The sequence below is a fragment of the Peromyscus eremicus genome, chromosome 20 (assembly GCF_949786415.1).
Source record: "Peromyscus eremicus chromosome 20, PerEre_H2_v1, whole genome shotgun sequence".
Taxonomy (NCBI): Eukaryota; Metazoa; Chordata; class Mammalia; order Rodentia; family Cricetidae; genus Peromyscus; species Peromyscus eremicus.
In genome coordinates, this window is record NC_081436.1 from 54955294 (window position 1) to 54979199 (window position 23906).

Consider the following 23906-nt stretch of genomic DNA (forward strand, 5'->3'; position numbering starts at 1 on the left):
TGTCTTTTCTCTTTGAAAATAAACAATATTCTATGACAATGACTCTTAATGACTCTTAAAACTTGATATCCATAAATAACATATAAGTTATTTAATATTTGTTTATCCTTTTCTGTTTTCTTTTGAGACGGCATCTTGATGTGTACCTTAGTGCTGTGGGATGTTCTGTATGTTAAATGTGTTACTCTGATTGGTTAATAAATAAAACACTGATTGGCCAGTAGCCAGGCAGGAAGTATAGGCAAGACAAGGAGAGAGGAGAATTCTGGGAAGTGGAAGGCGGAGGCAGAGAGACACTGCCAGACGCTGCCATGAGAAGATGTTAAGATACTGGTAAGCCACAAGCCATGTGGCAACTTATAGATTAATAGAAATGGGTTGTTCTCCAACACACAATCCTGCCTCTGCCTCTCCAGTGCTGGTATTGAAAGCATGTACTACACCTAGCTTATATATATATTTTACTTAGTAAAAGATTCTGCTCATCTATCATGAAAATAATTCAAACGATAACAAAAATACTAATCATATGATTAGTAATTTAATATTAAAAGTTGGGAAAGAAAAATACTTAAACACTGATAGAAAGCAGCTATTTAAGGAGACAAATAAGTAAATATAATAATATGAAGTGTTTGTAATTTGAAGTAGGCTGACAAGATGCTTATCTGAAGCTGGAGAGAAGTTTTCATAGTTAAAGCATTTTGATTTCAATGATGAGGACCAAATATTGGATCTGCTGAGCCCATTTAAAGTCACATGCAACAGTCCATGAGCTGGGAAGAAAGAAGGGAGAACCTCTGGTAGTTCACAGCTCAGTTAGCCTAGTTAGGTATGCTGTGGCAAATAACAAAAGACCCTATCTTAAAGTCAAAGATAAGGACCAACACCTGAGGTTATCCCCTGACCTCCACATATGTGCTACGGCACAGGAGTGCATACCCTCACACACAAATATGCACACACACATGAAAGACCCTTATCCAATATTAATTATAGATTTTAAAAAAGCTATGTATTCAGGAGAAGCACGAGAGTATAAATAAAATATAAGAAATGGGAAGGTCAAGTGAGATGTTACTTGAGTTTGTTTTTAATTTGCTAAAATTTTTCTAACGGATGTAATAAAACGTGAAAGCAGTTTAAAACCTGAGATGGTGGAAGAACTGAAAGTTTGATGGAGAGACTGAACTACAAAGAAATATGATAAGAATATAGGGGTGAGGAAGAAGCTAAGTGTGGGCATTATCTGCATGTGTGGGGACCAACTGGATGGAGGCTGCATTTATAAGGAGGTCATAGGACAGAGGGAAGGAATACCTCCATAGTGTGGAATCCTGAAAGAATACTCTTGTGGTGATACTTTATTTGTATGTCATTAAATAAAGCATGCCTGGAGATCAGAGAAAATAGCAAGCCATTTTAGTAAACATAGAAGTCAGGCAATGGTAGCACATGCCCCTAATCTGATCACGTGGCAGGCAGGGTCGCTGTGTGTTCAAAGACACATTAGGGAACAGCCAAGCGTGTATCCCCAGTACCAACTATAGAAACCTAGAGATCTGTGCAGACAGGCAGTGACAAAGAAGTGAGGTAGCTGGGGTAAGAGCCAATGAGAGGGCAGAACAGCAAGGCAATAAAGGCATGGGTAAGATAGGAAGTAGCCCCTTTTGGTAAATGCAGAGCTGGAGAGGTAAGGTTGGTGGCTATCACTATTTCCCTGATCTTTAAGGCTTTCACCCCTATATTGGGCTCTGTGTTTCTTATTTAATAAGACTGTTTAGAAATTCATCTACATACTCTAGTTGATTCCATGTGAAGCAGAAGATTGAGAACAGCTCCCAAAAGATATCTTGGAGCCAGGAAAAAGCAAGGAATAATTCTACAAAAAGAGAAGTTGAAAATCTTTCAGCAGGTGTAGGTCAAAAGGCTAGTATTGTGATAGGCATTCCCAACTTACCCAAAGAAGAATGGAATCTGCCAATCCTGGGGGGCTATTTCAATCATGCTTACTTAGACATGACCAGGAATATCAATAAAGTTCATTACCAGCATCATGAAATTTTTAACTTTATATTTATTGAGTTTCATAGATGGCAGAGACATGCCTTCAATAGCAGACCTGGCCCCACCATAACAAAACAATATACATAAAAGATGTGTGTCACAAAACAGAGCTAAGTAAATCACAGACCATCCACGAAGCTGTATTTGGACACTGAAGTGATGTCTGAATTTGCTGCTTTGCCATAAGATCACTTAACAATGAGTTAATCTTGAGCTTTATATCAGAGGAAGCATAATACAGAGCTAAGACAGCCACGAAGGACACAGGAAGGCCTCTGAAAGCTGACACATTACATTCTACCTACAGGTAGACACAAATACTCAAGTACACACTGCCTACCTCAGCATTAGGTGCGTATGACAAAGAAACACACTGAATTTGAGCGATAAGCACTGAAGGACCAGGGGCAGGAAGATGTGAACATGTCAACTGATCACTTTCCATTCTCTGTGGAAGTTCAGGATGTTCTTGATTTCCACACCAGCTTCCGTTGCCATCCCCAGTACCAACTGCAGTGGGTATGAGAAATTCCTAGGATGATCCAAACAGACACCAGTAATGATAGTCACCATGCTGCTGGGATCCAATATCCCTGGCCTGGAAGAGTCCAGCAGACTTTTGCAGAACTCAAGAATATTGTAGAGGTCCCAGGCATCAGAGTCTTGTCTGGTCATCCTGGGCCTCACCAACCTCTTGGACACAAAGGACTGGCAGAGAATGTACTGGTTCCTTCTCTTTAACTCATCTTCTAGGAAAGCAATGGCGGCCAAGGCTCTGCGATCCTCCCATTTTAGGATGTACAGTGTGTCAACCACAACCTTGGGTATGATAAGGAAAAACTTAGCACTAGTGGCTAGTTTCTGTATCACTGAAAGATGCTCACAGAGGGCCCTGGGGTCAGGGAAGAGGTAAGGGGTCAACACTGACCGAGTCTGGGGACCTCGGAGGGTCTTCTCTAGCAGTGCCACTTCCCTCTGAAGCCAAAGCTGGACTATGTCTTTGGAAAACCTGATTCGTGCAGCTGTTCTTGGAAGTTGCTGAGGTGGATCTTCTGACCTTTCAAGGGTACTGCTCACAAAGACACCCAACTTAGAATCAAAGCTCAAGAACTGTCCAGGAAGTCTAGTTGCAAAGTGACCAAAATTTCTGAAGAAACAGATACGGACGATAACTTCCTCCTGGTTGGTGAGTGGAGGTGGATCCTGCCCTAAGCGTTCCCTGTCCTGAGACGCTTGAGGAGGAGGCTGCTGGAACATGGCAATGTCCTCAGGGAGCTGAAGGTACTTGGGAGCGTGTGGCCATCGACAGCTCTGTAGCAACTCCTGGAGATGGTGAGACAGGCCAAGGCCTGGATGCTGAAGGTCTCCCACTGAGGGCAACAGGTTCAGCAACACACAGAGGTGGTCCCACAAGCTAAATACACTCCTCCAGTGTGACAAGAGGATGCTGTGATTGCTGTGGAGCCAGCTCAGGATCACCTTGATGGTAGGCAACAGTCCCTCTGCAGAAAGAATGTCCAGTTTCCATTGAGTGGTCTGGAGGTTGTTGTCCTGGGAAATGGAGGGCTTCTGCTCCCGAGAGGAATCCATGTAGAACTCTGCATCAGGAAAGCTGCTCATCTCACCCTCAGTGCACAAAGAACTGCTGACAGCAGGCCTTGGCTCAGACTGAGGTGTCAGAACGTTATGACTAAAGACGGAAGCCAAGGGCAAGCCATGTTTTCCTTGGAGTTTTTGGCTCAAAGGAGCTGGCAGGCTAGAGGATAGAGTTGTTTTCAAGAGATCGAGGAGACTGTCGGGAGGTATGTACGACTTCAGTTTGTTTCTAGAATGAGCAGCTTTAGGTTTGGATGTACCTCCGCTTTTCTGAACTGCATCTGAACCCAAGGGGCCACTCCCTTCTTCATCTGTGGTGTCTGAGTGGGATGCTTCACTGCTTGTGTCTGATTGGACCTGGGAACTTAAGGATGAGATTTCCTCTTCCTCTGTCTCATCTGAGTCGTAATCAGAATGAAAACCGGCCTCGCTCTCCCTAGAAATGCCAGACCACCCGTGGCTTTTCTGAGAGTGCCTGTTCTGGAGCCCAGGAGATGGAAAATCTTGATGTTGCTTCCCAGGCTCTTTCTCCCAGCATCCATCGCCGGAAGAAGCCTCTTCTGGATTCAGCTTCCTCCTCTGCAGCTCAGCCTGGATCCGCGTGTTCACATGTTGTACCAGATGAGAGAAAAGAGTCAAGGTGAAGATAACAGCTGGTTTTTGCTGTTTTGAGCCTGATTTCCTCAGGCTGTGCACATTCATGAGGCAAAGAGCCACCATGTGGAAGATGAGGAAGTCCGGGAGAAACAGATACCCTTTAGGAGGTTTCTCTTCTGGGGAAGCCTGGCATAGGCCGGATTGACAAGGCCGATAGGAAAGACAGAGACGAAAGTCTTCGAGAACCAGTTGGCACAGGGCTATCAGCCTTGCGGCTTTGAATTTCCTCTTAGGCTGTAAGAGACTCTGCAGGTAGAGGAAGCTAACCAGAAGCCTTCTGTTGTCCCAACACTGCCTCTGGCTATGAGACAGTTTCCTTCCCTGGTACCTCTTCAGACAACTGTACCTCTTTCCGGCATGATCATAGAGTCGTTTGAGGTTCCAAGCTGCTCCTTTAAAAGGCACTTCAGAGTGGAGACAGCGCTGATAGAAGTAGGTAGCTTCGAGGTCATAATACTTACTCCCCACGAGAGCGCCCAGTTGGTTGAAGGGCATTCCCATATGTGGGGCCACTGACAAGGCTCTGTAATAGCATCTCTCTGCCAAGTTCTTGGTGGCCAGGTCTAGGAATTCGTGCTGATAGCGAAACAAGTCCCCCAGGTAGAGCAGGCAGCGATGACAGGCCATGCGGGCCCAGGAAGCCTCTTCTGCTGATGTGGGTCCCACTTTCTTACAGCCAATCAAGTGGATAGCGCTGTGAGGCCAGTCTATGTAGCTCTGTAACCTCAGCTCATAGTGACCCTGGAGGAACAGGAAGAGATGCTCATAGAACCTGAGGCCAGCCTTCAGGTGAGCCTGTAGGGGCCCTCCCCAGTGTTGGAAAGTGTCCATTTGTTTCTTATTGGTCTTCATGAGCAGCATGACAACATCAGAGTATATTTTCCTCCATAAGAGCTCTTCAGCCTTCCTACCATAAACCACCGGATGTAGGAACATGAGTCTAATGCAGGCTTGCTGAACCATCTCTCTGAGAGCCAGGATGTGTGGCTTGAACACTTCTTTGTGGGCATTTCCTTTTTGAAGGAAGAAATCGAGTCGCTGAGCTGCCAAGCAGACTTCCTGGTAGAGGAGTCTGGCCTTCGGGGTTTCTTCCTGGTTTCTCTCCATGAGGCTGGGTTGTTTTTGAGTGGTGCTTACAGTGTTTCCTGAGAAAAGATTAAGGCAATCTATTAGTGTTCACCCAAAAAGACTGAAAATAAAGCCAATGAGAACAATGAAGTTGGAGGGGTTACTTTTCTTCTCTCACTAATAAAAATATTTAGTTTCATGTTCTTTACATAGCAACCCTGTTCATAAGTTTATTTCCTCGGAATTCATTCCTATCAACAGTCAAACCTGTGTGAATAAGGGGTTCCTTCCAAATATATCTCTAATAAAGGAAAGTCAGGAGTACATACATTGAAATTAACCTAAACAGGCAGGCCCCAGCAGCAAGGCAGCAGGTGAGAGACCTGCAGGCAGGTCACCCCACCATCACTGCCACCCACTAGACTCTGTCCCCACAAGACCCACACCACCACCCAAACCCACTGACTGCAGCATCCTGCCGGTGCACAGCCCTCTCCCGCAACATCACCAGACCCTATCACAAGTACCAGCTACACCAGCTAGAAGAACAGATGGGTAAACACCAACGTAAGAATACATTCAACAATATAAAGAGCAATATGGCACCACCAGAAACTAGTGACTCTACAACAGCAAGACCTGAACATCCCAACACAGATGAAGTAGAAGAAAATGACCTTAAGAATAACTTTATAAGATGACAGAGGCCCTGAAAGAGGAAAGGAAAAATTCCCTTAAAGAAATCGAGGAAAAGACCAACAAAAAAATGGGAGAAATCAATAAGTCCCTTAAAGAAAGTCAAGAAAGCCAAGAAAAAACAATCAAACAGGTGGAGGAAACAGTTCAAGACTTGAAAATTGAAATAGAGGGATTAAAGAAAACACAAACTGAGGGAATTCTGGAAACAGAAAATCTGGGTAAGCAAATAAGAAGTATAGATGCAAGCTTCTATAGCAGAATACAAGAGATGGAAAAGAGAATCTCAATTGTTAAAGATACTACAGAGGAAATAGATTCATTAGTCAAATAAAATGTTAGGTCTAAAAATTCTTAACACAAAACATCCAGGAACTCTGAGACACCATGAAAAGACCAAACCTAAAAATAATAGAGATAGAAGAAAGAGAAGAATTCCAGCTCAAAAGCACAGAAAATATACTCAACAAAATCATAGAAGAAAATTTTTCCTACCTAAAAAAGGACATGCCTATGAAGGTACAAGAAGCTTACAGAACATCAAATAGACTGGACCAGAAGAAAAAGACCTCCTCACAATATAATAATCAAAACACTAAACACATAGAATAAACAAAGAATATTAAGAGCTTCAAAGGAAAAAGGCCAAGTAATATATAAAGACAGACCTATGAGAATTATACCTGATTTTTCAATGAAGACTCTGAAAGCCAGAAAGTCCTGGACAGATGTTTTGCAGACACTAAGAGATTATGAATGCCAGCCCAGACCACTATACTCAGCAAAACTTTCAATCACCATAGATGGAGAAAACAAGACATCCCATGACAGAGCCAGACTTTAAACAATACCTATCCACAATTCTAGCCCTATAGAAATACTATAAGGAAAATTCTAACCCAAGGAAGTTAGGTAGACCTATGAAAACACAGGCAATAGAGAATTTCTCACACTGGCAGGTCCCAAAGAAGGGAAACACACACATACTACCAACAACAACTAAACCAAAAAGTAACAGGAATTTACAATCACTGGTCATTAATATCCTTTTATATCAATGGACTCAATTTTCCTATAAAAAGACATAGACTAACAAAACATATGAACACAGGAGCCATCCTGCTTCTGCTGCATACAAGAAACAAACCTCAAATTCACAGACAGGATTACCTCAGAGTAAAGGGTTGGGAAAAGATTTTCCAATCAAATAGACCTAAGAAGCAAGCTGGTGTCGCTATCCTGATATCTAACAAAATAGACTTCAAATTAAAATTAGTCAAAAGAAATCGAGAAGAATATTTCATATTCATCACAGGAAAAATCCATCAAGATGAAGTCTCAATTCTGAACATTTATGTCCCAAATACAAGGGCACCCACATTTGTAAAAGAAACACTACTAAAGCTTAAATCACACATCAGATCACACATACTAATAGTGGGAGACTTGAACACCCCACTCTCATCAATGGGCAGGTCTGCCAGACAAAAACTTAACAAAGAAATAAGGGAACTAACAGATGTTATGACTCAAATGGACTTAATAGACATCTATTAAATTTCACCCAAACATAAAAGCACCTCATGGAACCTTCTCTACAAATGTCCACATAATTGGTCACAAATCAAATCTGAACAGATACAAAAAAAAATGGAATAGCCCCTGTATGCTGTCAGATCACCATGGTTTAAGGTTAGAATTCAACAACAACACAAACTTCATAAAGCCTACAAACCGACAAACGCAGGGAAACTGAACAACTCTCAACTGAATTACCACTGGGTCAAGGAAGAAATAAGAAAGAAATTAAAGACTTCCTAGATTTCAATGAAAATGAAAGCACAACATACCCAAACTTATGGGACACTATGAAAGCAGTACTAAGAGAAAAGTTTCATAGCACATAGCAACTTATAAAGAAGTTGGAGAAATCTCACACTAGGAACTTAACAACACACTTGAAAGTTCTAGAACAAAAAGAAGTAAACTCACTCAGGAGGAGTAGAGGTCAGAACATAATCAAACTCAGGCTGAAATCAATAAACTAGAAACAAAGAAAAAAATACAAAGAATCAATGAAACAAATAATTGGTTCATTGAGAAAATCAACAAGATAGACAAACCATTACCCAAACTAACCTAGAAGCAAAGAAAGACTATCCAAATTAACAAAATAAGATGAAAGGGGGATATAACAACTGATGCTGAGGAAATCCAGAGAATCATTGGGTCATACTTCAAAAACTTGTATGCCACAAAATTGGAAGTCTAAAAGAAATGGACAAATTTCTTGATAGGCAGCACATACTAAAATTAAACCAAGACCAGATTTAAAAAAATCTATATAGACCTATAACCCCTAAGTAAATAGAAGCAGTCATTAAAACCTGCCCCCCCCCAAAAAAAAAGAAAAAGAAAAAAGAAAAAAAAGCCCAGGGCTAGATTGGTTCAGTGAAGAATTCTACCAGAATTTCAAAAAAAAAAAAATCTAATACCAGTACTCCATACTCCTCAAATTGTTCCACACAATAGAAACAGAAGGGATATTACCAATTTTTTTTATGAGGGTACAGTTACTCTGATACACAAACCACACAAAGATGCATCAAAGAAGGAGAATTATAGATCAATCTCTCTTATGAATGTTGATGCAAAAATACTCAATAAAATACTTGCAAACTGAATTCAAGAACACAAGCAGTCTTTAACCCAGAGGTTCAGGGATGGTTCAACATACAAAACTCTGTCAATGTAATACACCATACACAAACTGTAATACATCATATACACAATGTAATACGCCATATAAACAAACTGAAAAAAAAATCATGATCATCTCATTAGATGCTGAAAAAGCCTTTGACAAAATCCAACACCCCTTCATGATAAAGGTCTTAGAGAGATCAGGGATACAAGGGACATATCTAAACATAATAAAAGCAATATACAGCAAGCCAATTGCTAACATCAAATTAAATGGAAACTCAAAGTGATTCCACTAAAATCAGGAGCAAGAAAAAGCTGTCCACTCACTCTATATCTACTCAATATAGTACTCAAAGTTCTAGCCAGAGCAATAAGACATCAAAAGTAGATCAAGGGGATACAAATTTGAAAGGAAGAAGTCAAACTTAGGTTATTTGCTGACAATGTGATAGTATACGTAAGTGACCCCAAAAATTCTAGCAGGGAACTCCTACAGCTGAAAAATACCTGCACACCTTCAGTAATGTGACAGGATACAAGATTAACTCAAAAAAATAAAATAAAATAAAGTAGCCCTCCTATATATAAATGGTAAACAGGCTGAGAAAAAAAATCAGAGAAACAACATCCTTTACAATAGGCTAAAATAACATAAAATATCTTCAGGTAACTCTAACCAAACAAGTGAAAGACCTGTATGACAAGAACTTTAAGTCATTAAAGAAAGAAACTGAAGAAGAAATCAGAAAATGGAAAAATCTCCCTTGTTCATGGATAGGTAGGATTAACACAGTAAAAATGGCAGTCTTACCAAAAGCAATTTACACATTGCAATCCCCATCAAAATCCCAACACAATTCTTCACAGACCTCAAAAGAATAATACGCAACTTCATATGGAAAAATAAAAAAAAAAACAGGATAGCTAAAATAATCCTATACAATAAAGGAACTTCTAGAGGTATCACCATCCCTGTCTTCAAGCTCTACTATAGAGCTATAGTAATAAAAACAGCTTGGTATTGGCATTAAAAACAGACTGGTAGATAAATGGAACCAAATCGAAAACCCTGACATAAATCCACAAACCTGTGAACATCTGATTTTTGACAAAGAAACCAAATCTATACAATAGAAAAAAAAGAAAGGATCTTCAATAAATGGTGCTGGCATAACTGGATGTCATTGTTGTCTATCATCTGCATGTAAAAGAATGCAAATAGATTCATATCAATTGCCCTGCACAAAACTCAAATCCAAGTGGATCCAAGACCTCAACATAAAACAAGTTACATTGAAGAGAAAGTGAGAATTAGCTTTGAACATACTGGCAGAGGAGACCACTTTCTAAGTATAACACCAGTAGTACAGACACTGAGATCAACAATTAATAAATGAGACCTTCTGAAACTGAAAAGCTTATGTAAGGCAAAGGACACTGTCAATAAGACAAAACAGCAGCCTATAGAATGGGAAAAGATCTTCATCAACCCCACATATGACAGAGGGCTGATCTCCAAAATATATAATGAACTCAAGAAGCTAGACCTCAAATACCAAATAATTAAATTTTAAAAATGAGTTACAGATCTAAACTGAGAATTCTCAACAGAAGAATCTCAAATGGCCGAAATACACCTAAAGAATTGTTCAACCTCTTTAGTTATCAGGGAAATGCAAATCAAAACAACTCTGAGATAGATAGATAGATAGATAGATAGATAGATAGATAGATAGATAGAACCTGGAAACAACCTAGATGCCCCTCAACTGAAGAATGGTTAAGGAAAATGTGGTACATTTACACAATAGACTATTACTCAGTTGTAAAAAACAATGATATTATGAAATTTGTAGGCAAATGGATGGAACTAGAAAAAAAATCATCCTGAGTGAGGTAACCCTCACCCAGAAAAACAAACATGTATGTACTCACTCATAAGTGGATATTAGGGTAAAGTATAAGATAACCAACCTACAATCCACAACCCAAAAAAGGCTAGAAAACAAACAGAGCCCTAAGAGGGATGCATGAATTTCCCTGGGAAGGGGAAATAGTTCACCTGGTGGTTGGTGAGGAGGATGGGACTTTGAGGATGTGGGCTGGACAGGCTAGGTGCAGGAAGTGGGTTGGGGGGACAATGGAGCAGGGGACATTTTGATGGGAGGAGTATTTTGGGTTTAGGAAGAAACCTGGCACCAAGAAAACTCCCAGGAATCCTCAAGGATGACCCCAGTTAAGACTCCTAGCAACAGTGGAGTGGGTGCCTGAACTGACCATCTACTATAATCAGATTGGTGACTACCCTAACTATCATCAGAGAGCCTTTATCCAGTAACTGATGGAAGCAGATACAGAGATCCTCAACCAGGCACTGAGCTGAGCTCTGGGAGTCCTCCTGAAGAAAGGGAAGTGGGATTGTAGAAGCCAGGGGAACCAAGGGCATGATGGGGGAACCCACAGAGACAGCTGACCTGAGCACATGGGAGCTCATGGACTCTGGACCAACAGTTCATGAGACCACATGGGACTAGGCTCTCTGCATGTGTGTGACAGTTGTGTACCTTGGGCTGTTTTTAAGGCTCCTAGCAGTGAGATCAGGACCTGTCCCTGGCACTTGAGCTGGCTTTTGGGAACCTGTTCCCCATGCTGGATTACCCTTCCCAGCTTTTATACAGGAGGAAGAGCTCAGTCCTCCCTTAACTTGATGTGCCATGCTTTGTTCAAGCCCATGAGAGGTTAGGAAGCGGGGTAGATGTTGCAGGGGTGAGGAACAGGAGGAGAGGAGGTAAGAGAAACTATGGTCTGTATTAAAGGAAATGAAAAAAATTAATGAAATAAAAAACAAATTAACCTAAACAATCTAAGATCAATGAATTGCTCATGTGCATATATGAAGAAAATCAGGTTTAGAAAAGTATAATTATATAGACTTAGAGAGATAAGGATTACTTGAAAAAAACAGTGGAATATAAAATAATATGACTGTATATTCCAAATCTAATATATAACATGGGCATTTAAATATACTGATAAGTCCCCACACACACAAAAAAAGAAAAACTATAACACTTTGTTTAACAGACATTCTACTGAAACTCCTTAATTTAGGTAATTTTAAAATATTACCTTTGAATGACTGGCATAGGAAAAAACTCATAATTAAACATATGTTCTAAATCTAAAGCTATGTGGGCTGGGCTGAGGACACACACTGTGATTCCAGCTTCCCTGGAGCCTGATGTATACCGTTATCAATCAGCCCTGGCCATCCTGGCCAGCTTAGCAGAGTCCTGACTCAGAATAACAAGTAATAAAGGGCACTGGGTACACAGCTCAGTTCTCACCTATTATGTGCAAGGCCCTACATCCAATCCCCCAAGTTACAAAAAGTAGCTAACTAGACAGCATTTTAACCAAGTACTAAATAGCCTTGGATGTCAAGTACACAGGGTTGATTGAACGCATGCACTATACTATCCACACAGAAGGATAGAGCCAGGGCAGCACAGGGAAGGTCTTTGTGTCTCTGACTAAAATAGGAAAAGTTGAAAGTAAAGAGAGATGTGGACAGAATAAGAGAAAACGATTTTGCAGAGAAGCAACAAAGAGGCCAGAAATTGAACCAGCCACACCAGACCCTGGCAAATGTCCAGAGCAGCACATCCTTCACTGGGCAGGGAAATGAGGCCTTGTCGGGTTTTTCTCCATTCTAAGCTGACTAAAGGAAGGGAGAGAAAACCTACCACATAAATATCTAGAGAAGACAGACCTACAACCTAGAAGAGATTAATATCTCTCCCTCCCTCCTCCATCTCTTTACCTTCCTCCTCCCCCACACACAATTTGTCCAAAGAGAAATTATCTTATCAAGCTATGAGAAAGGAAAACAGTTTAAGCCATCTGGAAGAATTTACCTAAATGAGCCTCTCTGTTAAGAAAGTAAAGAAACCATAGCTAAAATACTAACTCACAGCAATGAAAGTTTTCTAAACACAAGGGTTTCTCATTTAATTTAGAAAAATTGTACTTCAACATGTCCAGAGAAGGTAGAAAGCTCATCAGCTTTAATTTAATTTCTCAGTTTTAAGAAAGCTGAAAAAAATATTTACAAATACTGCTTTTTCTGCTAAGTTCTGCAGCAACAGTATAATGAGGAGACCGTGGATCATGCGGCCATTGATTTTCTCATCTATATATTACACAAAAGTACTGTAGTGCTCCACACATCTAGATGTAAATTCATGGAGCTGAACTATAATTTCTCACAAATATTTCCAAACCACATAACTACCAAGAATTTCTCACTGTGCCTGAGTGGATGTGAAGCAGATCCGGCTCCTGCACCACATAGCTTGCACACTAATGGTTATGTGTGAGCCTCCTTTGCAAACTTTAGAAAAAGTTTCCCAGCAGGCTTACTAACAGGAGGTGATGGAGCACAGCTGTTCCTAATCAATTCATGGGCAATAATAATTCCCCAAAGCTGATGTTTCCTGATCTAAAGTTTGTGAGATCCTAGGGTCTTCATTATAAAATGAATAAAATCAATCCCCTTCAATGAAAAGACTCTAAATGAGACTGTAAAAACCCACCTTTGAACTCACCAGTAAGCAGAACTCCTAGAGTGTATGTCTGCTCAGCCTTCTGGCTTCCTAGGTCTGAATTTCACCCATAAGGCTCCCAATGCCTTTTAAATATAGTACTTAACCTAGGCCCCCATTATTAGTTCTACATAATTGGTATAGGCTTGGTTCACAGGAGATCTGACTCAGGGTGCTTACTTGGGTAGGTAAGGCAGACTCAGAAATGACCCAGACAGCAGGACAGACAGAAAACAGAAGTTAAGTTAGAAAAGTATTACACAGCCAGGCAATATGATGCACACCTATAATCCCAATACTAAGGAAGCTGAGTAAAGACAACTAAGAGACTGAGGCCAGCCTGATGTATATAGTGACTTCAAGGCTAACCTGGGCTACATGATGAGAACTTGTCTTAGAGAATCAATTATACTTACATAAACTAAAAATGAAAAAATACAAAAGTGAAGTTAGTAAAATATTCTATTTATACCAAACGTGGTAACCTACATCTTTTCAAGGACAGCCTGTATGACATTGAGAGACTCTGTCAAGATAGACAGAAGAAAGAAAGAAAGAAAGAAGCCGGGCGGTGGTGGCGCACGCCTTTAATCCCAGCACTCGGGAGGCAGAGCCAGGCGGATCTCTGTGAGTTCGAGGCCAGCCTGGGCTACCAAGTGAGTCCCAGGAAAGGCGCAAAGCTACACAGAGAAACCTTGTCTCGGAAAAAAAAAAAAAAAAAAAAAAAAAAAAGAAAGAAAGAAAGAAAGAAAGAAAGAAAGAGAAAGAAAGAGAGAAAGAGAGAAAGAAAGAAAGAAAGAAAGAAAGAAAGAAAGAAAGAAAGAAAGAAAGAAAGAAAGAAAGAAAGAAAGAAAGACAGAGAGAGGGAGGGAGGGAGGGAGGGAGGGAAGAAGGGAAGGAGGGAAGGAGGGAAGGGGGAAGGAAGAAAGAAAGGAAGGAAGAGAAAGAAAAGCCAAGTACTTTGGCTTATAATAAATATGCAACAAAATAAATTATGAAAAGATTTAACAGAAGTACAAATTTAAACCCTAAAAGTTACAAAACATTGTTGAGATGAATTAAAGAATTAATTCTATTACTAATTACTAATATTTACTAATCATAAAGTTTAATATTATAAAAGGGCAATAATCTCCAAATTGATCTATAGATTCAATACCATCTATTTTAAAATCCTTGCTAATATTTCTGTGAGAATTCTAGAGCATAAACTACTATTAATATGAAAGGAGTATCTATACTTGCCTGGCATGGCAAACGCTTGAGTTTGATCTCCAATATATATTCCCCATCCCTCAAGAGAAGGAGGAGGAGAAGAAGAGAAACTAAGAAATTAGTGGGCTTACAATTACTATTTAAAAAACTAAAGTAATTACTGGAAGAGAAAGTGAAGAAATAAACACTTACAGTTAAAATCCACTTATTTCAACAAGAATGTCAGATATATCAGTGAAGAACCATTGTTTCAATAAACGGTCCTAGACTAACTAGATATCCACTTTCACAAGAATGAGCTAGACCCCATTCTTTAGATCCTACACAAAAAGAATCAAAATGGATCACAGACTCACTCTAAAACTATGTGAATAAAGTTGAGGAGAAAATATATGTCATGCTGAATTAGGCAAAGTTTTCTTCGACATAACAACAAATGATAAGACCATACCCAACTCTTTCATTCATGCTTCCATGAAACTAAAAGGGCCTACTTACTATCCTAAGGGAAGAACATTTATTGTCACCTTAATAGAAAGATTAAAATTAATCATTGTCCAGTGTTCTGGATTTCATCATGGCTGCACAAAGTGTGTAACTGACTTAGGGATGTCTAAATGTTCTGGAAGGTTCAGAGAAGCTATTCTGATTATTTGAAAGTACCATTCTCTAGCACTACAGAAACACACACACACACACACAAAAAAAAAAAAACAACAGTCTGGACCTAGGCCAGAGAAATCACTCAGTGGGTAAAAGCACTTGACACACAAGCTTAGGAGCCCAACTTTGATCCGCAGAATTCATTAAGGTTAGAAGGAAGGAACCAATGTGTGGGGGCCCACAGAGACTCCCTGGTAAGGCTTTACTCAAGGTCAAAGTCTAAGTTTGCTCTGCCCAGCAGGGCTGTATAATAGGATGATTTGCCCAAAGGCATGGGTAACAGGTATTTTGAAAGGTCTACACTTGTTGATATTTTATACTTCGACCTTGGAAGGGGGAGGTCTTTTGCCTTTCCCCGGCTAATGTATAAAAGGCCCATTATGTATAAAGTCGGGGTGGCTGGATATTGACCCAGGGCCCTCCCAAAGCTATCCTGTGTCTCTATCTTTCTTGTTGTCTCTGTCTATATTTCTGTATAATACTTCTTCATTCCTCACTCCTCCCCCCAAGAACCCTTTGACAGGTCAGAGCTGGCCTCCTACATTAATGTCAGAGTTGTCTTCTATCCCACACATATGCATGGAGGCACAGGCACATCCACACACACACATATCATACATATATACACAATGACGATATATAAAATAAAATTTAAAAGAATAAAATTTTTCAGTGTCTGGAAACCTCATAAATATGTTATAATTTATAATACATTGTAATTTCTGTGCAATTTTAAACAGCATACAGAAAAGTCTCCTATCTTCCACAAATGCCAAATACCTTGTTTAGAAAAAAATCACTGGCTATTTTCTTTTAATGTTTAATATTTTCATTTTCACATATATAATACATATGATATTTGCAACCATTTTGTAATTGAAGGCAAAGCAATAAGCATTTTCAAAAATTTTTGAAAAGCATATTTTGTATGCCTTCAGAGTGAAGAAGACATTTTTAAACAGGATCCAATATTCCAAATGTACTGACTAGAAACAAAAAGTTGATGCATTTTATTACACTAAAATTAAGAATATATTTTACTAAAATATTAATATAGTAAAAATTCTGTTAGCAAAAGATATTCATAATACTTAAAAGATAAATTCCAACATCAAGAACATTAATTGGGGAGCAGACTGGAGACATGGCTCAGTATTTAAAAGCACTGGCTGCTCTTCAGAGGACCTGGGTTCTATTCCCAGCATCCACATGGAAACTCACAACCATCTGTAAGTCCAGTCCCAGAGGATCTGATGCTCTATTCTGGCCTCCATGAGTACTGTACATATGCACACATGTGATTAACAGAGACATACATGCAGGCAAAACATCCATACCATAAAATAAAACTACATAACTAATAAATAAATAAATAAATAATCTGAAAAAAAATCAATCTTTAGTCAAATACAGTGATGTAAGTCTGTAATCAGAATTCAGAGGCAAAGGAACCAGATGTTCAAGGTCTAGTTCCACTACATAGTGAGTTTGAGGCAATCCTGAGCTACTTGAAATCCGGTCTCAAAGAGAAGAGAAGGAGGAGGGGGAGGAGGAGGAAGAGAAGAAAGGGGAGGAGTGGGAGGAGGGGGAAGGAGGAGGGGGAGGGGGGAGGAGGGGGGATAAATGGTTAGCAAATAATTGGAAATTGCAGATTTTTAGTAACTGAATTTGCATTAAAAACACCATGAAGTACAAGACATATCATCCAGCTGTAAAGTGTGAAACACCTGACAAAACCAACTATGTGCTTGGGTAGAGAATGAGGGGAGCATTTGTGTGTTATGATATAATCTATTTCAGGATGTTGGGGCTTGACTCACTACTGTTGAAAACTCACATACCTTACTATGCAGCACCTTCAGGTTTGGACTCACACAGAAGAGAGCTCTTGCTTCTGTAAACCGTTTGACAACAGAAAAAATGTCCCTAGCAGCATTGTCTGTAATAGATGAAAGGAAAACAAGCAAAAATTCCAAAACTAGAAATAATCTAATGGTGTATCAATAGTGAATTGAATTGATTACAATATATACATGCATTACATTGTAAACATAAATGAGCAGCCACATTACCCCCATCCTTAGGGACATATCCCACAAAAATAAGGTTGAGCAAAACTAGCCATACATAGAACCTAGAAAACATAATATGAAACTAAGACCCAAATGGGCAAGACTGAAAGATGTATTCTTTATGGATACACACTTGACAAAAGCAGAAAAATATATGGAAGTATATTATCCACTGCAGGAAATGTATGTGTATAGTGTATGCCTTTGTACATTTTATATGTAAATTTGATCACTTGAAATTTAAAGTTCAAATAAAAAGACCAAATACAAAGTATGTAACATACTGTGTGTGTGCGTGTGCATTCATTCCTTTATGGCTGTGAATGTAGGGGCTCCATAGTAAGTGTGTGTGTGTGTGTGTGTGTGTGTGTGTGTGTGTGTGTGTGTTTGTGTGTGTGTGTGTGTGTGTGTGTGTGTGTGTGTGCACTCATGCCTTCATGGCTGTGAATGCAGGGGCTCCATAGTGTGTGTGTGTGTGTGTGTGTGTGTGTGTGTGTGTGTGCACATGTCTCCATGACCGTGAATGCAAGGGCTCATATGCTGTAGTAAGTGTGTGAAGATCAATGGACACACTCAGGTATTAGTTCTTTGTTTTCCATCTTGTTTCAAACAGGGTCTCTTTGCCATTTTTCTGCTTCATACACCCATGTTCTTCCAGAGAGTCTCCTGTCTCTATCTCCCCAGGAATAACACTAAGATTACGGGCACTTACTCTATGGATCCAGTTTTACATGAGTTCTGGGGAGTTGAACTCAGGTCCATCATGCATGTTCAACAACCACTTTTACCCATTGAGGCATCTTTGTAGTTCCATAGGGCTTATATCTTTAAAGGATTGCTACATTGACTCTAGATAACTTGAATAAGAAATAACAGTAAATACTAAATAATTGTTTTCTGATGAAAAGATAAATTGTATTCACTCAAAGTGATCAAAATTATCAAAACAATTTTCTATATAGAGTTAGAACTAGAAAAGTTTTTTTTTAGGTAATCTTTCAAATTACAGATGATGCTCAGATGGTGGAGGTGAGTTTGGTATGATCAGCCAGTTGTACATATAGAAGGTATAAAAAACCTCAGGCCCAGACTACAACTCACAGCTCCAGAGAGGCTAGCTAGTAAAGAGGACCCTAGGAAAGACACAGGGATCGCCCAGCAAAGGAGAAATGGATGAGATCTACATGAGCAAACTGGGGAAGAGGGAGTAATGGAGGGCAAGGGTCAGGGGAAAGAGAGCTTAGGGGAGCGGGAGGTCCCAGCTGGATCAGGAACAGAGAGAGGGAACAAGGAAAGAGATACCATGATAAATGAAGACACCATGGGAAAAGGAAGAATCAGTGTGCTAGAGAGGTCCCCAGGAATCCACAAAGATGACTCCACTATAGACTACTGGCAATGGTTGAGAGGGTGCCTGAGCTGACTTACACAGGTGATCAAATGGCCAAACACCATAACTGTCATGATAGAACTCTCATCCAGTGACTGATGAAAGCAGATGTGGAGATCCATGGCCAAGCCCCAGGCGGAGCTCCAGGAGACCAATTGACAAGAGAGAGAGGAGGGATCATATGAGTAAGAGATATCGAGAGCATGATTGAAAAAAGTACAGAGACAACTACCCAAACTAGTGGAAACACATGAACTGTGAACCAATAGCTGAGGAGCCCCCATGGAACTGGACTAGGCCCTCTGGATAAGTGAGACAGTTGTTTAGCTTGAACTGATTAGGGGGCCCCCAGACAGTGAAACCGGGACCTGTCCTTAGTGCATGAGCTGGCATTTTGGAACCTAGTGCCTATGCTGAGACACTTTGCTCAGCCTTGGTGCAGGGAGGAGGGTATTGGACCTACCTCAACTGAATGTACCAGGCTCTGCTGACTCCCCAGGGGAGACCTTGCCTTGGAGAAGGTGGGAATGGGGGTGGGGTGGGTTGGGGGTGAAGACTGGGGGGTGGAAGGAGGGTGGACAGGGGAATCCGTGGTTGATATGTAAAATGAATAGAAATCTCTTAATAATAAAAAACAAAACCCTCAGGCCCAACACTATCTTTTGTTCTATGTATAGTATATTGAAAACATTTTTTCTAATTTGTTTTTCTCTCAATTTCATTGACAAGATTCATGCTGCAATCATGCATTCAGTCTTATGGAAATGATAAGCTTGTCTATTTTTACAAACTATATTCCTATTAAAGACACATAGTCTGTGACAGAATCTAATGAAATGACCAATTTAAATGTAACTCTCATAAATGATGGCACTATGTTTCATCAAATGAACTCTAGAATAAGACATATATATTGAGAATATGTATGTCTCTAATTATAACACAAAGAAATTTCACATAATAGTATACTTTGATTTCCAAAGAAGACAATGAATTCAAAAAAAGATAAAATGGGATTCTTTTAAAGACAGAATCTTGTATATATCCCAGTCTGGCCTTGAATTAATGATACTTCTGCCTCCTGAGTGCCTGGATTACAGATGTCCACAAGTGTACCCAGTAAAATATTTCATTATAACTTTCTAAGAATAATGAGCTCTCTGATGAGATAAAGATCTTCCAGGTATAGACAGAATTCAAGCAGAAATTATCCCCATTTGTACATCATAGATGAGGTTTGCTTGTGGGTAGGAGCCTGGCTTAAATGAATGTTAACATCTTTTTTTTGTCATTTTAATTGTTTTTACTCATACAGATTGTTTAGAAGAACCAGCCCTTGCATAAAATTTATGAAATCCTGTGAGGTATTCCACTTAGGGTTCTTGTCTCTACAACTTCTATTTGTCCCAATGTCTGTCGCTTGGTGGTTGGAAAGGACAGCTGGACATGAAGCAGAGAGAGTAAGGAAAAATCTGAAACCACACCATATGCAAAGACAAACAGGAACAGAAAGGCAAAGTGTAATGTGCTTCCCTCCAGTGTGGTGGATGCCTGACCTACAGGAAAAGCTGGCATCCTTCATCAACCAGCACCCTCCTTTAAAAATCAAACTTTCCTTCCTTTCCTCCCGTGAGGACTCATTAAACTATTTTCAGATGCTGCTTACCAAATTGCAATCAATGTATCTAAAACTAAAATCACCTTATCTGTTTAAGACAGTCTGGATGAAGAAAAGAAATTGCAAGTTCCCCAATCCAAGGCAGGCCTGGTACCATCAAGCCACCAGCGTGTTGACGGAGGAGCATATATAATCATTGTCTGACTGCTATGCTTCAGTCCCAGAAAGCTGCAAGGACAGACTTCTCTGCAGTTTGAGATGAGTCTGAACTTTCCTGTCAGTGACAAGGTTAGAACTGCACACCTCCCACACAGAAAATGAATCAGACACAAGGAGCCTGGTTCTTCCAGAACGCCAAGCACTTCTGGAAGCCACATTAACTCTTTCAAATAATGGGGGATTTATTTTTAAAGAGGACAATTGGGAAAGAAGTCACTAATAATATTTTCACAGCAGTGAAAACAATGTATTTAATGCTATGGATATACTGGAACAATGGCAGAAACTTCAAATGTCAAAGAGGAGGAAAGAACTGAGTTAATTGTAGTTATGTGAGAAATACTGTCATAGTCTGCAATTGTTATGCCTCACATGCATCAAAATTTCCAACTGTAAGTTACAGTCAAGGCATGAAACAAACAATAGAATGTATTTAAAAACTGAGGTGAGCTCTTATAGGAAACACTGAAGCTGAAAACCTTTTAGGATGCATGGCATGATGCCAAATTCCCAGAGGATGCTGCCAGTGCCCCTGCACCTGCATCATCTGCAGAACCAGGGGAGAATGGTTGACTCCATAGGATGAAACTGTCAAGAGCACAGTGAAAAGAGGAGTAGATTAGGTCCAAGTCAGGTAAGCACAGAAGATGGTCCAAAATGACGTCTGGAAGAACTTTCTTCCTGAGCATCTTATCTGACCTCACCTGGTTCTAGATTACAGTCCACACAGCTACCAGATTCAGAAAGCATAAGGACTAGCCAGGGTCTCCAGAGATAGCCTTTGACTTCTGGGTACTATCTGAGCAAAGGTGAACCCTGCAACCAATAGGGGGCACCAAAAACAATAACTGCAGGTAAGTGGGCCAATGATCACCTTCTCGTCTTTGGTAACATTGTGAAAATCAGCGGCTCTCCCTGATCATTCATCATCAACAACAACAACAACATCAGTAACAACAGCAGCAGGAGCAGAAACAGGCAGCTGGTTATAAATATGTGTTCTTCTACTCCCCAAATTAATGTATCAAAAACTCAGCAGGGGATGAGGGTGGGATCCATCCCTCTGTGCTTTAGGACTGATAATTCTAATGCAAAACACGTCTAGGCAATATAATACAAAGACAGCAGTTTTTGTAAATCAAAAAGGGGGCAGGTGCAAGAGATTAGGAATATGTTACTGAGAAGCAATGACATGAGGAATGAAGAACAAGAGGACAGGAAAGGCAAAGTTCTAGACCACATGTTAACAGTGACCTCTCCAAGGTAATGCCCCCTTCAATCCCCAAATTTAACAGGAGAAAAACAAGACTCGCAGAAGGGCATTGCCAAGCTTACAGTGTAGAGAAGAAAGCTGAATAAATGAACTGCATTAAATAATAGGAACAAAGGACAAGACTCCCAGCCCACAGCACTGCAGCTTTACCAAGGCAAGGCTGGTCCTAGGACCCCAGGTAAGACACCACCCACCACCCACTAAACCCCTTTTAAGCCCACCCAACAACCCAGACTGCACCCCCTCACCTGAGATCCATAATCTGGCCTATAACTTCAGAAGAAGACTTCTGCTTTACCAGATGCTAGGCCAGATCTAGGAACCCCAGCTCCAGCAGAAAAATTCTGCCACACTAGAGCCCAGGCTGTACTAAGAATCCCAGAAGTCCAACAAGTACCCAGAACTACAGAGGCTACACAGGTACTTGGAACCACACAGGCAATATTAACACCCAAAACCCCAGACGTTTCACAAACCCCCAAAGCCCCAACAGAGATACCCTACTGGACCTGAAGACTTGATAGTCACCAGAACCTTTGGCCATTTAGATGGGAAGACCAGCAAAGAAACAGAAACCAATAAATAAAACATCCATATAACAAGACAAACACAGGAATCCTCACCTAGATCTATAACTATCCCAAACCCAGATGCCTAAATGCCAGTGTAAGAACACAATCAATAACAGAAAGGGCAATATGGCACCACCAGAACCCAGCTATTCTATAACAGCAAGACCGGAACATTCCAATGAAGCTGAAGCATAAGAAAACAAATTAAAAATAATTTTATGAAGATGATAGAGGTCAAAGAGAGAATATCAGGCACTGAAGACATGGTAGAGGAAATAGATTCATCAGTTAAAGAAAATGCTAAATCTAAAATATTCCTAACATAAAACATCCAGGATATCTGGGACACTATGAAAAGACCAAATCTAAAAATAATAGGAATAGAAGAAGGGGAAGAATCTCAGCTTAAACACTCAGAGAATATATTTAACAAAATCATAGAAGAAAATTTTGCCAACAAAAAGAAGGACTTGCCTATAAAGGTACAAGAGGCTTACAGAACACCAAATACATTGAATCAGAAAAGAAAATACCTACACCACAGGACAATCAAAACACTAAACAGACAGAACAAAGAGGGAATATTAAACATGGCAAAAAGAAAAGGCCAAGTAACATATAAAGACAGACCAATTAGAATTATACCCAACTTCTTTTTTTTTTTTAAAGATTTATTTATTTATCATATATACAGTGTTCTACCTGCATGTATCCCTGCAGGCCAGAAGAGGGCGCCAGATCTCTTTACAGATGGTTGTGAGCCACCATGTGGTTGCTGGGAATTGAACTCAGGACCTCTGAAAGAACAGCCAGTGCTCTTAACCTCTGAGCCATCTCTCCAGCCCCCATACCCAACTTCTTAACAGAGACCCTAAAATCCAAACGGGCCTGAACTGATGTCTTGCAGACTCTAAGAGACCACAGATGCCAGCCCAGACTACTATTCCCAGCAAAACTTTCAATCACCATAGATGGAGAAAACAAGGTATTTCATGAGAAAGTCGAACTTAAATAGTATCTATCCATAAGTCCAGCTCTACAGAAGGTACTAGAAGGAAAACTACAACCCAAGGAAGTTAACAACACCCATGAAAACACAGGCATTAGTTAATCTCACACCAACAAAACTCAAAAAAAGGGAAACACACACACACACACACACACACACACACACACACAATACCAGCACCACAACCAAAAACAACAAAATAACAGGCATTAACAATCACTGGTCATTAATATCTCTCAATATCAGTGGACTCGATTCAACAATAAAAAGACACAGGCTATTGGAATAGATATGAAAACAGGACTCATTCTGCTGCATACAAGAAACACACCTCAACATCAAAGATAGGCATTACCTCAGAGTAAACAATTGGAAAAAGATTTTCCAATCAAACAGACCTAAGAAGCAAGCTGGTATAGCTATTTGATATACCTAACAAAATAAACTTCAAACCAAAATTAATCAAAAGAGATGAAGAATG

The 23906-nt window shown here is 40.0% G+C and overlaps 1 protein-coding gene across 1 annotated transcript in view; it reads right to left on the minus strand.

Annotated features, from left to right (window-relative positions):
* Positions 1-2059: 2059 nt before the first annotated feature.
* LOC131896950 (nonsense-mediated mRNA decay factor SMG5-like) overlaps positions 2060-23906 on the minus strand; it is a 48139-nt gene continuing 26292 nt past the window's right edge. The window contains exons 2-3 of the mRNA XM_059247798.1: positions 17114-17211; positions 2060-5465 (exon numbers count right to left, since the gene is read on the minus strand). Coding sequence (XP_059103781.1) covers positions 2494-5427 — 2934 coding nt within the window. The 5' untranslated portion in view covers positions 5428-5465; positions 17114-17211 and the 3' untranslated portion in view covers positions 2060-2493. The remainder of the gene's footprint in view (positions 5466-17113; positions 17212-23906) is intronic.